This window comes from Phyllobates terribilis, unplaced genomic scaffold, assembly GCF_046119375.1.
Source record: "Phyllobates terribilis strain yellow unplaced genomic scaffold, ASM4611937v1 Scaffold_67__1_contigs__length_7525285, whole genome shotgun sequence".
Lineage (NCBI taxonomy): Eukaryota > Metazoa > Chordata > Amphibia > Anura > Dendrobatidae > Phyllobates > Phyllobates terribilis.
In genome coordinates, this window is record NW_027362827.1 from 2262555 (window position 1) to 2280256 (window position 17702).

Here is a 17702-nt window from a genome sequence, read left to right on the forward strand (position 1 = left end):
AGTGTCCTTTAAAAAGAAATAGTAGAATGCAGTATAGTCTACTTCACATCGCCCTCCCCAGGTCCGACACACAGCACAGCATCTCCATCCCCAGGTCCGACACACAGGGCGGCACCTCCCTCCCCAGGTCCGACACACAACTCAGAATCTCCCTCCCCTGGTCCGACACAGCGCAGAACCTTCCTCCCCAGGTCCGGCACACATCTCAGCACCTCCCTCCCCAGGTCCGACATACAGTACGGCACCTCCCTCCCCAGGTCCGACACACAACTCAGAATCTCCCTCCCCAGGTCCGACACAGCGAAGAACCTTCCTCCCCAGGTCCGACACACATCTCAGCACCTCCCTCCCCAGGTCCGACATACATACAGCTTTGCATCTCTCTCCCCAGGTCCGACATACATACATACAGCTTCTCCCTCCCAGGCCCGACATGCATACAGCTTTGCATCTCCCTCCCCAGGTCCGACATACACACAAACAGCATCTCCCACCCAGGCCCGACATACATACAGCTTTGCATCTCCCTCCCCAGGTCTGACACACATACATACAGCATGCCCCTCCCCAGGCCCGACATACATACAGCTTTGCATCTCCCTCCCCAGGTCCGACATACATACATACTTCTACTACATCAATTAATGAGCCTTTTTCAGACATGTTTCTATGTCATTAATTGCTTTTAAAATACACAACACAGACCACAGCAATTTATGGCAAATTTAAAGTAGTATGTAAAGTCCTATCTCCTGTCCATGATAGGACATGGCTGACGTCCCACTATGATGTCAGCCATACCCTTTTATGAACATGAAGAACTACAGAAGCCTGGGGGACCCAGAAACTATTGGCGGCACACAGGTGAGGATGGAACCTGCTTGGTGCTGCCTCAAGCTGCACCTGGTTACAGCATCAGATTGTCAAGGGAGCAAGGGCATGATGTGTGCCAGCTACCTTCACAAGTCAATGCAGAAACCAGGCTGATCACGATATGAAATGTGCTGTCACCACCGCTCACATCACCATCTTGCAAAGCTAATTGGTAGACGTCCAAGGCCTTTACACTGCTAATAAATTGAACTTGCATAGCCGCTTCACTGACTTCACCTTCAGACTGAGCCTCTTCAATGGAAGGTTGCCTGGAGATATACAATGAATCAAGAATTAGAAAATAAGCATATTAAATTATTATAATAAAATAACATTAAATCTATGTAGATACATACCTTCAAACAACACCAAGACTAGAGCCACATAAGCTCAAGCTCAAGGAAGATACATAAATAAATGAATAAAAATATTTTTATTAAGGTAATTTAAAAATTATCACATATAAGGTCATTTAGGAAACAGAAGCCTTCCAATACCAATTGCAAAAACCCTTTTGTATAAATTACAAATGTATATATCAATAATAGATATCCTAAAACATGGCCCATATCTCATATCGGTTTAATATTAGGCTTAAGACCATTACAGTACATAAAGGGATAGTCCTTGTAACAAAGTATCAAGAAATAGCTAGAGTTGCAACACAAAGTATTAGTTATATATAGTATATAAGTCAAGACCCAAATGACTGGACTATATCTAAATTATGAAGAAGATTTTATAATTAGCCTTAATCAACCATGGTATATCCAGGATAAAGTGTCAAAGCATAATGCAGGGCTCAATTGAGGGATAATACTCACAAGTAAACAAGGTTTTCAGCATAGGATGGGGTTTAATGCTATGCTGAAAACCTTGTTTACTTGTGAGTATTATCCCTCAATTGAGCCCTGCATTATGCTTTGACACTTTATCCTGGATAAACTGAGGTGTCATGGTATTTTATATTTATATGGTAGAGAGTAGGCCGGAGCCAGCCATGCAATGTACTTTTCACACCTGAATAGTGCAACAGTAGCAACTCAAATGTAACATTTGAATTTCACACTTTTATTTGCTTTTCACACTCATAGACAAATACTGGCCAGCATTTACACCACCACTTCTTTAAACTTGTGCTTTATTAATTAACATTTATTTAATTGCCAAGGACACTATATACCTTTAATTATCTATTAGGATACACACAGACAGTCTGACATCTGACTCATTCATAACAGATGTAAAACTAAGCCATGAATTAAAAGACTTTTAAGGGAGCAATCTAATTGGTGAAGGTATGGCCCCCTCCTGTATATAAGTCAGCTTCTGAGGACACTTTTTCAGATCACTTTTGGGAATCTGGCTCTCAGCTCTTTCTGATACTGGTCTCTGGTCATTTTTCTGTGTTTTTGGCCTCTTGTAGGGTGACTCCAGCAGCTTTTTGGAAAGCTTTACTCAACTCTAGACACATCGGAAGCAGATATGGAATCAGCAGTGTAAGTAGATTGACTTTTCATAATCCTTTGCTTACCAATGTCATGCAGAATTCTTTCTAAGTAGATGAAATTCTTTTCTTATGTATTTTTAAACAGGCACAATAGGACTCCAATGACCTGCCCTATCTGTTTCAAAACAGATAATATCCTGTCTACTCATCTGCGCAGAAAATGCATGAAGCTCCGCAGCGAAGATGAAATAAAGGCAACACTTGCTAAAGCAAAAAACAACTTGGTGGCCGTAGCTTCCAAAGGAATCGCCATTGACTACAGAGAGGTTTCCAACCTGGTGTGTGATAGCAAATGTCTGGATAGTGTCCTTAAATTCCTTGAGGGACGTGGATTTATAATCTACAATAAGCCTCTTCTGCCAAGGTTTGTCATGTAGAATCTATAATGTTTCCCTTTTATAACAAGTAAAAAAAAATGATTAATAATAATTTGTGCATTTGGTCATTTCAGGAATAACGGTTTTAAAAGCACAGAAGCATCAAGCATCCAGGAAAGAATACAGACTGTTGGTGAAGAAGACGCGCCATGTAGAGAAGAAATTAACCCTGGATATAAAAAGAAATGGTAAGTGACATTCTATCTCCAAGACTCATTCATATCTAGAAATAGATCTGTGTGTACATAGATAGAAATGGTTATAGTCTTTTACAAATGTCTGAATAAAACATTTAGTATGAAACACATAGGCGCTCCTGTCCAAAGGACATCAAGGTTTATTAAACATAATGTTAAAATGGGGCAGAGGTGAACGGACAAATACAATTGTTTAAATTCTATTTAGTTTTTTTCCCATTTTAAGTTCCCATCTATCTATATCAGGGGTGGGGTACCTTGGCCTTCCAGCTGTTATAAAACTACAACTCCCAGCATGCCCTAGCAGCTTGCAGCAGTTGAGGCATGCTGGGAATTGTACTTCTCCCACAGCTGGAGGGCGAGGGTTCCCCACCCCTGAACTATATTAATCCCTTCCCTCTTCAGCAACTTTTATTGATATATTGCACATAATAAATTCCATTTTCATGGTAATCACTCTAATTACAGCATATATCAGAAAATAAGATGAATATATTAGTGACTCCAAATTTTTATATATCATGTCTCATACTAACATATGCCAAATATATAAATTGAAAATGCGCAGTATCAATATGCTGATAAAACAACATTATGCTCATCACAGTCAGACATAAATGTCTGATGCATTTGTTTTAAATGTACCTTTAACTTGTTTCTTATTTTGTCACAGCCCACAAACATGCAACACTGTAATTACAGAGGAAGAGGATGATATCAGGATAATGTATTCAGATGAAGAAGACACTGATGAAAAAATAACTGAAGAAACAGGAATGGCATCTGAATGTGAACCTGAAGAAGAAGAAAAGGAAAACTCATCACTGGAGACAAAAGCAAGTGAACCCAAGATTTTATGGAGCAACTCCTTGAGGAAAAAAATGTCAGATTCTAACATGTATATGAAGCACTCCCTGAAGGCAGAACTTCTCTCCGGCTTTGTAAACTACCTTTCAAATACCCTATCCGTCCAGCGGCCCAAACAGGAGGTAAGAAAACTAGCAGCAATAATACTGCACCCCTATATACTGCAGGACAGCCAGTTATTTTATATCTGGGATCACCATGGATATACACAGACAGGTTATACCTCTATATATGGCAGTGTAACCAATCACTCTCCACCCCTATATACTGCTAGTCAGTGTATATTCATGGTAAGCATTTATATATGAACTGGTTGTACTGCCATATATTGGGGTATCACAGATCACAGCTAGTCAGTATACATCCATGATCCTATGTTATTCACTATATGTATATGTATATGTATAGTATATATATCAGTAAATTATGATGGGGTGACCATACTTTGCATTGGGGCCTTTAAGCTCTTGTGTTTACCTCAGAACCTAAGCAGTTTTTCATTATTTAATTTATAAGTCATGGTTTCATTATTATTAATTATATTTTAAATTATAATTTTCAGGCCGAGAATGTTGCTCGTCTCCTGTATTTTATGGACAATGATAAGCCATCAATGGACTTTGTTTTTAACATCCAGAAGACTAATGAATATTTTTCAAAGCTTCTGGAAATTGGCAACACTCATCAGACTCCACTGATCTGATACACAAAGACAAGAAGGTCTATGATGCACTTTGTATCTTCGTTGATCAACTGGGTGTGTTCCAAAAGAGGATCAGCAAAGGGATATCTAAAGAAAATGTGGCAAAGAAGTAAGTGAAAAAACTGGTCTAAAACACATTTTTCAATTACGTATTCATTCATTCAATATCCATTCTCATTCCTATTTCTTTTCACAGACAGAAATGTTTGAGATATGGAACTCAGACACCGGAGCAGCTAGAAAACATCCTGACAGTTGCAAAACCTACTTTTATGCACGTCTTAAGGCTGGCAAAAGAAGGGGGAAATCTACATGTGGACGAAAAACTGACAATTCTTCAGTATTTGGAAGCACTTATCATTGTCAGAAAGCTGCAGAGACCTGGTGTCGTTCAGCATATGACGGTTAGGAGCTTTCAGCTTTGTATTGCTTATGTAAATGAATGATGGAGGGTTGTGTTTTTTTAAATTAATGTATGTTGTTTTTTGATCTTACAGGTCGATGAGTGGAAAGATAGAATAACTAAAAAGGATCATGTAGGTATCACTGTGTATGAGCACAAGACAGCGGCAAATCAGGTGGCAACAGTCATTTTAACTAAAGAAGAGGAAAGCGTAAGTATATTACAGCTCTGTATGCCTTTCTCTCTCTCTGCCCCCTCTCTCTCTGTGCCCCCCTTCTCTCTCTGTATGCCCCCCTCTCTCTGTGCCCCCCTCTCTCTCTGCCCCCTCTCTCTCTGTGCCCCCTCTCTCTGTGCCCCCTCTCTCTCTGTGCCCCCTCTCTCTCTGCCCCCTCTCTCTCTGTGCCCCCTCTCTCTCTGTGCCCCCCTTCTCTCTCTGTATGCCCCCCTCTCTCTGTGCCCCCCTCTCTCTCTGCCCCCTCTCTCTCTGTGCCCCCTCTCTCTGTGCCCCCCTCTCTCTCTGTATGCCTTTCTCTCTCTGTGCCCCCCTCGCTCTCTGCCCCCTCTCTCTCTGTGCCCCCTCTCTCTGTATGCCTTTCTCTCTCTGTGCCCCCCTCTCTCTGTATGCCTTTCTCTCTCTGTGCCCCCCTCTCTCTGTATGCCTTTCTCTCTCTGTATGCCTTTCTCTCTCTGTGCCCCCCTTTCTCTCTGTGCCCCCTTCTCTCTCTGTGCCCCCTCTCTCTCTGTGCCCCCCTCTCTCTCTGTATGCCTTTCTCTCTCTGTATGCCTTTCTCTCTCTGTGCCCCCTCTCTCTGTATGCCTTTCTCTCTGTATGCCTTTCTCTCTCTGTGCCCCCCTCTCTCTCTGTGCCCCCCTCTCTCTCTATATGCCTTTCTCTCTCTGTGCCCCCTCTCTCTCTGTGCCCCCCTCTCTCTGTATGCCTTTCTCTCTCTGTATGCCTTTCTCTCTCTGTGCCCCCCTCTCTTTCTGTATGCCTTTCTCTCTCTGTGCCCCCTCTCTCTCTGTATGCCTTTCTCTCTCTGTGCCCCCTCTCTCTCTGTGCCCCCCTCTCTCTCTGTATGCCTTTCTCTCTCTGTGCCCCCTCTCTCTCTGTGCCCCCCTCTCTCTGTATGCCTTTCTTTCTCTGTATGCCTTTCTCTCTCTGTATGCCTTTCTCTCTCTGTGCCCCCCTCTCTTTCTGTATGCCTTTCTCTCTCTGTGCCCCCTCTCTCTCTGTGCCCCCCTTCTCTCTCTGTATGCCTTTCTCTCTCTGTGCCCCCTCTCTCTCTGTGCCCCCCTCTCTCTCTGTATGCCTTTCTCTCTCTGTATGCCTTTCTCTCTCTGTGCCCCCCTCTCTCTCTGTATGCCTTTCTCTCTCTGTATGCCTTTCTCTCTCTGTGCCCCCCTCTCTCTGTATGCCTTTCTCTCTCTGTATGCCTTTCTCTCTCTGTGCCCCCCTCTCTTTCTGTATGCCTTTCTCTCTCTGTGCCCCCTCTCTCTCTGTGCCCCCTCTCTCTGTATGCCTTTCTCTCTCTGTATGCCTTTCTCTCTCTGTGCCCCCTCTCTCTCTCTGTGCCCCCCTTCTCTCTCTGTATGCCTTTCTCTCTCTGTGCCCCCTCTCTCTCTGTGCCCCCCTCTCTCTCTGTATGCCTTTCTCTCTCTGTGCCCCCCTCTCTCTCTGTATGCCTTTCTCTCTCTCTGCCCCCTCTCTCTCTGTGCCCCCCTTCTCTCTCTGTATGCCCCCCTCTCTCTGTGCCCCCCTCTCTCTCTGCCCCCTCTCTCTCTGTGCCCCCTCTCTCTGTGCCCCCCTCTCTCTCTGTATGCCTTTCTCTCTCTGTGCCCCCCTCGCTCTCTGCCCCCTCTCTCTCTGTGCCCCCTCTCTCTGTATGCCTTTCTCTCTCTGTATACCTTTCTCTCTCTGTGCCCCCCTCTCTCTGTATGCCTTTCTCTCTCTGTATGCCTTTCTCTCTCTGTGCCCCCCTTTCTCTCTGTGCCCCCTTCTCTCTCTGTGCCCCCTCTCTCTCTGTGCCCCCCTCTCTCTCTGTATGCCTTTCTCTCTCTGTATGCCTTTCTCTCTCTGTGCCCCCTCTCTCTCTGTGCCCCCCTCTCTCTGTATGCCTTTCTCTCTCTGTGCCCCCTCTCTCTCTGTGCCCCCCTCTCTCTGTATGCCTTTCTCTCTCTGTATGCCTTTCTCTCTCTGTATACCTTTCTCTCTCTGTGCCCCCTCTCTCTCTGTGCCCCCCTCTCTCTGTATGCCTTTCTCTCTCTGTGCCCCCCTCTCTCTGTATGCCTTTCTCTCTCTGTATGCCTTTCTCTCTCTGTGCCCCCTCTCTCTCTGTGCCCCCCTCTCTCTCTGTATGCCTTTCTCTCTCTGTATGCCTTTCTCTCTCTGTGCCCCCCTCTCTCTGTATGCCTTTCTCTCTCTGTATGCCTTTCTCTCTCTGTGCCCCCCTCTCTCTCTGTGCCCCCCTCTCTCTCTATATGCCTTTCTCTCTCTGTGCCCCCTCTCTCTCTGTGCCCCCCTCTCTCTGTATGCCTTTCTCTCTCTGTATGCCTTTCTCTCTCTGTGCCCCCCTCTCTTTCTGTATGCCTTTCTCTCTCTGTGCCCCCTCTCTCTCTGTGCCCCCCTCTCTCTGTATGCCTTTCTCTCTCTGTATGCCTTTCTCTCTCTGTATGCCTTTCTCTCTCTGTGCCCCCCTCTCTTTCTGTATGCCTTTCTCTCTCTGTGCCCCCTCTCTCTCTGTGCCCCCCTTCTCTCTCTGTATGCCTTTCTCTCTCTGTGCCCCCTCTCTCTCTGTGCCCCCCTCTCTCTCTGTATGCCTTTCTCTCTCTGTATGCCTTTCTCTCTCTGTGCCCCCCTCTCTCTCTGTATGCCTTTCTCTCTCTGTGCCCCCTCTCTCTCTGTGCCCCCCTCTCTCTGTATGCCTTTCTCTCTCTGTATGCCTTTCTCTCTCTGTGCCCCCCTCTCTCTGTATGCCTTTCTCTCTCTGTGCCCCCCTCTCTTTCTGTATGCCTTTCTCTCTCTGTGCCCCCTCTCTCTCTGTGCCCCCCTCTCTCTGTATGCCTTTCTCTCTCTGTATGCCTTTCTCTCTCTGTGCCCCCCTCTCTCTGTATGCCTTTCTCTCTCTGTATGCCTCTCACTCTCTGTGCCCCCCTTCTCTCTCTGTATGCCTTTCTCTCTCTGTGCCCCCTCTCTCTCTGTGCCCCCCTCTCTCTCTGTATGCCCCCCTCTCTCTGTGCCCCCCTCTCTCTCTGTATGCCTTTCTCTCTCTGTGCCCCCCTCTCTCTCTGTATGCCTTTCTCTCTCTGTGCCCCCCTCTCTCTCTGTGCCCCCCTCTCTCTCTGTATGCCTTTCTCTCTCTGTGCCCCCCTCTCTCTCTGTGCCCCCCTCTCTCTCTGTATGCCCCCCTCTCTCTGTGCCCCCCTTCTCTCTCTGTATGCATTTCTCTCTCTGTGCCCCCCTTTCTCTCTGTGCCCCCCTTCTCTCTCTGTATGCCTTTCTCTCTCTGTGCCCCCCTTCTCTCTCTGTATGCCTTTCTCTCTCTGTGCCCCCCTTCTCTCTCTGTATGCCTTTCTCTCTCTGTGCCCCCCTCTCTCTCTGTGCCCCCTCTCTCTCTGTGCCCCCCTCTCTCTCTGTGCCCCCCTTCTCTCTCTGTATGCCTTTCTCTCTCTGTGCCCCCTCTCTCTCTGTGCCCCCCTTCTCTCTCTGTATGCCTTTCTCTCTCTGTATGCCTTTCTCTCTCTGTGCCCCCTCTCTCTCTGTGCCCCCCTCTCTCTGTATGCCTTTCTCTCTCTGTATGCCTTTCTCTCTCTGTGCCCCCTCTCTCTCTGTGCCCCCCTTCTCTCTCTGTATGCCTTTCTCTCTCTGTGCCCCCTCTCTCTCTGTGCCCCCCTCTCTCTCTGTATGCCCCCCTCTCTCTGTGCCCCCCTCTCTCTCTGTATGCCTTTCTCTCTCTGTGCCCCCCTCTCTCTCTGTATGCCTTTCTCTCTCTGTGCCCCCCTCTCTCTCTGTGCCCCCCTCTCTCTCTGTATGCCTTTCTCTCTCTGTGCCCCCCTCTCTCTCTGTGCCCCCTCTCTCTCTGTGCCCCCCTCTCTCTCTGTATGCCCCCCTCTCTCTGTGCCCCCCTTCTCTCTCTGTATGCCTTTCTCTCTCTGTGCCCCCCTTTCTCTCTGTGCCCCCCTTCTCTCTCTGTATGCCTTTCTCTCTCTGTGCCCCCCTTCTCTCTCTGTATGCCTTTCTCTCTCTGTGCCCCCCTTCTCTCTCTGTGCCCCCTCTCTCTCTGTGCTCCCCTCTCTCTCTGTATGCCTTTCTCTCTCTGTGCCCCCCTCTCTCTGTATGCCTTTCTCTCTCTGTATGCCTTTCTCTCTCTGTGCCCCCCTCTCTTTCTGTATGCCTTTCTCTCTCTGTGCCCCCTCTCTCTCTGTGCCCCCCTCTCTCTGTATGCCTTTCTCTCTCTGTATGCCTTTCTCTCTCTGTGCCCCCCTCTCTCTCTGTATGCCTTTCTCTCTCTGTATGCCTTTCTCTCTCTATGCCCCCCTCTCTCTCTGTATGCCTTTCTCTCTCTGTATGCCTTTCTCTCTCTGTGCCCCCCTCTCTTTCTGTATGCCTTTCTCTCTCTGTGCCCCCTCTCTCTCTGTGCCCCCCTCTCTCTGTATGCCTTTCTCTCTCTGTATGCCTTTCTCTCTCTGTGCCCCCCTCTCTCTCTGTATGTCTTTCTCTCTCTGTATGCCTTTCTCTCTCTGTGCCCCCCTCTCTCTCTGTGCCCCCCTTCTCTCTCTGTATGCCTTTCTCTCTCTGTGCCCCCCTTTCTCTCTGTGCCCCCCTTCTCTCTCTGTATGCCTTTCTCTCTCTGTGCCCCCCTTCTCTCTCTGTATGCCTTTCTCTCTCTGTGCCCCCCTTCTCTCTCTGTGCCCCCTCTCTCTCTGTGCTCCCCTCTCTCTCTGTATGCCTTTCTCTCTCTGTGCCCCCCTCTCTCTGTATGCCTTTCTCTCTCTGTATGCCTTTCTCTCTCTGTGCCCCCCTCTCTTTCTGTATGCCTTTCTCTCTCTGTGCCCCCTCTCTCTCTGTGCCCCCCTCTCTGTATGCCTTTCTCTCTCTGTATGCCTTTCTCTCTCTGTGCCCCCCTCTCTCTCTGTATGCCTTTCTCTCTCTGTATGCCTTTCTCTCTCTATGCCCCCCTCTCTCTCTGTATGCCTTTCTCTCTCTGTATGCCTTTCTCTCTCTGTGCCCCCTCTCTCTCTGTGCCCCCTCTCTCTCTGTGCCCCCCTCTCTCTGTATGCCTTTCTCTCTCTGTATGCCTTTCTCTCTCTGTGCCCCCCTCTCTCTGTATGCCTTTCTCTCTCTGTATGCCTTTCTCTCTCTGTGCCCCCCTATCTTTCTGTATGCCTTTCTCTCTCTGTGCCCCCTCTCTCTCTGTGCCCCCCTCTCTATGCATGCCTTTCTCTCTCTGTGCCCCCCTCTCTCTGTATGCCTTTCTCTCTCTGTATGCCTTTCTCTCTCTGTGCCCCCCTTCTCTCTCTGTATGCCTTTCTCTCTCTGTGCCCCCTCTCTCTCTGTGCCCCCCTCTCTCTCTGTATGCCTTTCTCTCTCTGTATGCCTTTCTCTCTCTGTGCCCCCCTCTCTCTCTGTATGCCTTTCTCTCTCTGTATGCCTTTCTCTCTCTGTGCCCCCTCTCTCTCTGTGCCCCCCTCTCTCTGTATGCCTTTCTCTCTCTGTATGCCTTTCTCTCTCTGTGCCCCCCTCTCTCTGTATGCCTTTCTCTCTCTGTATGCCTTTCTCTCTCTGTGCCCCCCTCTCTTTCTGTATGCCTTTCTCTCTCTGTGCCCCCTCTCTCTCTGTGCCCCCCTCTCTCTGTATGCCTTTCTCTCTCTGTATGCCTTTCTCTCTCTGTGCCCCCCTCTCTCTGTATGCCTTTCTCTCTCTGTATGCCTTTCTCTCTCTGTGCCCCCTCTCTCTCTGTGCCCCCCTTCTCTCTCTGTATGCCTTTCTCTCTCTGTGCCCCCTTTCTCTCTGTGCCCCCCTCTCTCTCTGTATGCCCCCCTCTCTCTGTGCCCCCCTCTCTCTCTGTATGCCTTTCTCTCTCTGTGCCCCCCTCTCTCTCTGCCCCCTCTCTCTCTGTGCCCCCCTCTCTCTGTGCCCCCCTCTCTCTCTGTATGCCTTTCTCTCTCTGTGCCCCCCTCTCTCTCTGTGCCCCCTCTCTCTCTGTGCCCCCCTCTCTCTCTGCATGCCTTTCTCTCTCTGTGCCCCCCTCTCTCTCTGTGCCCCCTCTCTCTCTGTGCCCCCTCTCTCTCTGTGCCCCCCTCTCTCTCTGTATGCCTTTCTCTCTCTGTGCCCCCCTCTCTCTCTGTGCCCCCTCTCTCTCTGTGCCCCCCTCTCTCTCTGTGCCCCCCTTCTCTCTCTGTATGCCTTTCTCTCTCTGTGCCCCCCTCTCTCTCTGTATGCCTTTCTCTCTCTGTATGCCTTTCTCTCTCTGTGCCCCCCTCTCTCTCTGTATGCCTTTCTCTCTCTGTATGCCTTTCTCTCTCTGTGCCCCCTCTCTCTCTGTGCCCCCCCTCTCTCTGTATGCCTTTCTCTCTCTGTATGCCTTTCTCTCTCTGTGCTCCCCTCTCTCTGTATGCCTTTCTCTCTCTGTATGCCTTTCTCTCTCTGTGCCCCCCTCTCTTTCTGTATGCCTTTCTCTCTCTGTGCCCCCTCTCTCTCTGTGCCCCCCTCTCTCTGTATGCCTTTCTCTCTCTGTATGCCTTTCTCTCTCTGTGCCCCCCTCTCTCTGTATGCCTTTCTCTCTCTGTATGCCTTTCTCTCTCTGTGCCCCCTCTCTCTCTGTGCCCCCCTTCTCTCTCTGTATGCCTTTCTCTCTCTGTGCCCCCTCTCTCTCTGTGCCCCCCTCTCTCTCTGTATGCCCCCCTCTCTCTGTGCCCCCCTCTCTCTCTGTATGCCTTTCTCTCTCTGTGCCCCCCTCTCTCTCTGCCCCCTCTCTCTCTGTGCCCCCCTCTCTCTGTGCCCCCCTCTCTCTCTGTATGCCTTTCTCTCTCTGTGCCCCCCTCTCTCTCTGTGCCCCCTCTCTCTCTGTGCCCCCCTCTCTCTCTGCATGCCTTTCTCTCTCTGTGCCCCCCTCTCTCTCTGTGCCCCCTCTCTCTCTGTGCCCCCCTCTCTCTCTGTGCCCCCCTCTCTCTCTGTATGCCTTTCTCTCTCTGTGCCCCCCTCTCTCTCTGTGCCCCCCTCTCTCTCTGTATGCCTTTCTCTCTCTGTGCCCCCCTCTCTCTCTGTGCCCCCTCTCTCTCTGTGCCCCCCTCTCTCTCTGTATGCCCCCCTCTCTCTGTGCCCCCCTTCTCTCTCTGTATGCCTTTCTCTCTCTGTGCCCCCCTTTCTCTCTGTGCCCCCCTTCTCTCTCTGTATGCCTTTCTCTCTCTGTGCCCCCCTTCTCTCTCTGTATGCCTTTCTCTCTCTGTGCCCCCCTTCTCTCTCTGTGCCCCCTCTCTCTCTGTGCTCTCCTCTCTCTCTGTATGCCTTTCTCTCTCTGTGCCCCCCTCTCTCTCTGTGCCCCCCTCTCTCTCTGTATGCCTTTCTCTCTCTGTGCCCCCCTCTCTCTCTGTGCCCCCTCTCTCTCTGTGCCCCCCTCTCTCTCTGTATGCCTTTCTCTCTCTGTGCCCCCCTCTCTCTCTGTGCCCCCCTTCTCTCTCTGTATGCCTTTCTCTCTCTGTGCCCCCCTTTCTCTCTGTGCCCCCTTCTCTCTCTGTATGCCTTTCTCTCTCTGTGCCCCCCTTCTCTCTCTGTATGCCTTTCTCTCTCTGTGCCCCCCTTCTCTCTCTGTGCCCCCCTCTCTCTCTGTGCTCCCCTCTCTCTCTGTATGCCTTTCTCTCTCTGTGCCCCCCTCTCTCTCTGTGCCCCCCTCTCTCTCTATATGCCTTTCTCTCTCTGTGTCCCCCTCTCTCTCTGTGCCCCCCTCTCTCTCTGTGCCCCCTTCTCTCTCTGTATGCCTTTCTCTCTCTGTGCCCCCCTCTCTCTCTGTGCTCCCCTTCTCTCTCTGTATGCCTTTCTCTCTCTGTGCCCCCCTTCTCTCTCTGTATGCCCCCCTCTCTCTGTGCCCCCTCTCTCTGTATGCCTTTCTCTCTCTGTATGCCTTTCTCTCTCTGTGCCCCCCTTCTCTCTCTGTATGCCTTTCTCTCTCTGTGCCCCCCTTTTCTCTCTGTGCCCCCCTCTCTCTCTGTGCTCCCCTCTCTCTGTATGCCTTTCTCTCTCTGTGCCCCCCTTCTCTCTCTGTATGCCTTTCTCTCTCTGTGCCCCCCTCTCTCTCTGTGCCCCCTCTCTCTCTGTGCCCCCCTCTCTCTCTGTGCCCCCCTTCTCTCTCTGTATGCCTTTCTCTCTCTGTGCCCCCCTTCTCTCTCTGTATGCCTTTCTCTCTCTGTGCCCCCCTTCTCTCTCTGTGCCCCCCTCTCTCTCTGTGCTCCCCTCTCTCTCTGTATGCCTTTCTCTCTCTGTGCCCCCCTTCTCTCTCTGTATGCCTTTCTCTCTCTGTGCACCCCTCTCTCTCTGTGCCCCCTCTCTCTCTGTGCCCCCCTCTCTCTCTGTGCCCCCCTCTCTCTCTGTGCCCCCCTTCTCTCTCTGTATGCCTTTCTCTCTCTGTGCCCCCCTTTCTCTCTGTGCCCCCCTTCTCTCTCTGTATGCCTTACTCTCTCTGTGCCCCCCTCTCTTTCTGTATGCCTTTCTCTCTCTGTGCCCCCCTTCTCTCTCTGTGCCCCCCTCTCTCTCTGTGCTCCCCACTCTCTCTGTGCCCCCCTCTCTCTCTGTGCCCCCTTCTCTCTCTGTGCCCCCCTTCTCTCTCTGTGCCCCCCTCTCTCTCTGTGCCCCCCTCTCTCTCTGTATGCCTTTCTCTCTCTGTGCCCCCCTCTCTCTCTGCCCCCTTCTCTCTCTGTGCCCCCTCTCTCTGTGCTCCCCTCTCTCTCTCTGTATGCCTTTCTCTCTCTGTGCCCCCCTCTCTCTCTGTATGCCTTTCTCTCTCTGTGCCCCCCTCTCTCTCTGTATGCCTTTCTCTCTCTGTGCCCCCTCTCTCTCTGTGCCCCCTCTCTCTGTGTGCCCCCCTCTCTCTCTGTATGCCTTTCTCTCTCTGTGCCCCCCTCTCTCTCTGTATGCCTTTCTCTCTCTGTGCCCCCTCTCTCTCTGTGCCCCCTCTCTCTCTGTGCCCCCCTCTCTCTCTGTGCCCCCCTTCTCTCTCTGTATGCCTTTCTCTCTCTGTGCCCCCCTTCTCTCTCTGTGCCCCCTCTCTGTGTGCCCCCCTCTCTCTCTGTATGCCTTTCTCTCTCTGTGCCCCCCTCTCTCTCTGTATGCCTTTCTCTCTCTGTGCCCCCCTTTCTCTCTCTGTGCCCCCTCTCTCTCTGTCGTTCTTTATTTTATTTCTTTTTCATTTTCTATTCCAGTGGTTTGATATCTACTTTGATAAAGTGAGGCCCACATTCTTGAAGCCAAACAAGGAAAATAAGAGATTTTTTATTTCATCATCTGGAGAAAAAATCTACAATGTTTCAAATGATGTTGCAAGACTTCATACCAAGTATGTATTTTAAAATAGAAACTATTAGTTAATAAGTCTACATGGTCATAATAAGATGATTAACTTAATTTTCTTTTATTATACAGATTTGGATTGAAGCCAGTAACCAGCCAGATAGCGAGACGGGTGGCAGAAACATTTGTCGCTGCAAATTGTAAAGAAAGTATTGATAAAGATCACTTTTCAAAGTATCTGGCACATAGCAACAGTACTGCGGAGCGCGTTTATCGGGAAAACACTATGGACATGCTGATCCGAGCATCAAACTTGACCCGAAAAATTCAAGAGGAAGCTTCAACATCAAGGTAAGTATGTGAATAGTGGTGCGGTTGTCTCCAGCCTCGCTGCATCAGGTTGACTATTCTTATGTGATCTGTTACTAAAACATTTATATTTTACAGCGCTGCAATGGAAGTGGACTGTGTGAACGAGAACCATAAAGACTCTTCTCTTCCTCCTTTGAGTTCCAAGGATGAAGAATTTAAAAGATTTGAAACAAAATATCCAGTAACTTTAGAGAAGGAGTTCCCATCGCTAAAAAAGTGTATTGAAGCCTCTGAAAGGCATGGGCGACACATTTATGATCGGTGGAGGAAGACACAGCACACAATGCGTGTGGACTATATCATCGGTAAGATGTTCAAATGGCTGCTCTGCCATGTATCTAATCCCACACAATTTTATAATCCAATCTTGTATGAAACTGTCTGCTGAACTGGGTATCTAATCCTATCCTGCATGATACATTCTTCTGACCTGTGTATCTAATCCTATCCTGTTTGATACTGCCTTCTGGGCCATGTATTTACTCCAATCCTGTGTAATACTATCTGCTGAGTTGGGTATCTAATCCTATCCTGTTTGATACTCCCTTCTGGGCCATGTATTTACTCCAATCCTGTGTAATACTGTCTGCTGAGCTGGGTATCTAATCCTATCCTGCATGATACATTCTTCTGAGCTGGGTATCTAATCAAATCCTGCATGATACATTCTTCTGAGCTGTGTATCTAATCCTATCCTGCATGATACATTCTTCTGAGCTGTGTATCTAATCCTATCCTGCATGATACATTCTTCTGAGCTGTGTATCTAATCCTATCCTGCATGATACATTCTTCTGAGCTATGTATCTAATCCTATCCTGCATGATACATTCTTCTGAGCTGTGTATCTAATCCTATCCTGCATGATACATTCTTCTGAGCTGTGTATCTAATCCTATCCTATGTGACACTGTTGAGCTGTGTATCTAACCCATCTAATCAAGACACATGTAATAACCATTGTTTAGTATCTATATCACATTACCATATTAATACATTTTTTGACATTTTCTCAACAGGATTGTTTGAAGACATAAGAGCAGAAGAAGAGGAGGTGAATGAATGCATCCGGAAGCAGAGATGGAAAAACAACGTGCCAAGAGCGAAAGACATATTGCTGCAATGGAGGAAAAGATGACCCGGAGAATGAAAAAGAAGGATTGATGATTGATGAAGAATGAAATGAATGTGGACCTTTTTCTACCTAAAATAAAGCAAAATGAAGTTTTTTATTTCATGATTCATTTGTTTATGGGTACACATGTTCATATACAGTTTAGTAAGCAAAAGGTGTTCAAAAACCGAGTATCTAAAAATGAAGATTTAATAGGTTGGGTGATATTAATCCGGGACAGTGCAAGTGTCTAGTAAATGGGAGCAGAACAGCATTAAGTACAAGAAGTCATATTATTACCAGTCAATCAAATGTGCAACATCAGCCCAAAAGCCTTAAAGCCATGTCCCACTTTTTGCTTTTTTCAAATATCTAACTCTACAAGCATTCATTGCTGTTGGGGGTGTACATAGAAATCATGGGGCCCCATAGCAGAACTTCTAATTGCCACCACCTCCACCCCCAAAAAAGAGGGTGGGGGAGGAAAAACAAAACTTAAATTACTGTCTGGGTCACAGAAGAGCAGATCTCACAACTTTTCAGCCTTTACACAGTAATTTTCCTCCTGCTTAAAGGGATATTCCCATCTCCAAGATCCTATCCCAATATGTAGTAGGTGTAGTAATATTAGCAGATTTCTCCAATTAGAAATGTAGTATAGTATTTTTGATTCACTATCTCTTACCTCATGTGCAGGCATCGCAGGACCTTAGGTATCCATGGTTACGACCACTAGCAACTAGCTATCTGTCTTTATCCTTGGACGTAACTATGGATACCTAAGGTCCTGCACATGAGGAAAGAGACCTAGTGAATCAGAAAAAATATACTACATTTATAATTGGAGATATTTGCTAACATTACTATTACACCTACTACATATTGGGATAGGATCTTGGAGATGGAAATACCCCTTTAAGTCCTAGATTTCTCTTTCATTCTCCCCATAAAGTATGCTGCCAACAAAAGTGCCCCCCAACCACAGTATGATAACCCCATTGTGAATTCCTCCACATTCACAGTATAATGACCCTCACCTCAACTCCTAACTCAAAGTATGGTGACCCCAACACAGCCCTCCATGCAGTAAAATGGACCTACATACAGTATAATGGACCCCATATCTTCCAAATATAATAACCCACATAGCCTTCCATATAGTATAAGCATGGTCCTTCATGCAATATAATGCATCCCCCATGGTCCTTAAAGTATAGTGCAGCCCCCATAAGGGTATAAAACAGCCACAGTCCTGCAGTAATATGGGCACCACATACTGATTTAAAAAATATATATATGAATACTTACTGCTACTCGTTCCTCCTGCTGCTTCAGTCCATGGGACATCACTTTCTGCACACGTTGACTATCTGCTGAACTTTCTGCAAGGTTTCTGCATCTGTTTGCAACAAACACTGCTGAAAAACCAGGTGGAAACACCCAGAGACTGAACCAGGTAGGACAGCAGAGCTGTCACTCATAATGCTGACAGCCCAGCACACTCCAGAATACATAGGACGGCTGAGCTGTCACTCACAACATCCATAGGCCACAGACAGCAATGCAGCCATGACAGTAGGTCATTTATTAATGTTAGACTGATAGTATGTGCCATATACAACACTCAATCTCACAAAATCTCACGCTAAAAATTGGCAGGGAGATCCATGTTTACAAGAAAATCCTAAATCTCGCAGCCATTATCTTTCCAGGGTCTTGAACGCATCGTGAAGAAAATCACCGGCCTAATATTAACCTTGATTGAGGGTAAATTATTTTTCAATGGG

General features: G+C 48.3%; 2 protein-coding genes across 2 annotated transcripts; both read left to right on the forward strand.

Annotated features, from left to right (window-relative positions):
- Positions 1–785: 785 nt before the first annotated feature.
- On the forward strand, positions 786–4527 carry LOC141194303 (uncharacterized). Its single transcript, XM_073662215.1, has 5 exons — positions 786–864; positions 2513–2747; positions 2835–2948; positions 3631–3946; positions 4387–4527. Exons 1-5 carry the CDS (start codon positions 786–788, stop codon positions 4525–4527), a joined length of 885 nt encoding a protein of 294 aa, XP_073518316.1.
- A 364-nt stretch (positions 4528–4891) lies between these two features.
- Positions 4892–15966, forward strand: LOC141194302 (uncharacterized). The gene is made up of 6 exons (XM_073662214.1): positions 4892–4931; positions 5025–5141; positions 14342–14475; positions 14562–14780; positions 14877–15106; positions 15821–15966. The coding sequence occupies exons 1-6, from the start codon at positions 4926–4928 to the stop codon at positions 15937–15939; spliced, it is 825 nt and encodes a 274-aa protein (XP_073518315.1). The 5' UTR covers positions 4892–4925; the 3' UTR covers positions 15940–15966.
- Positions 15967–17702: the final 1736 nt, after the last annotated feature.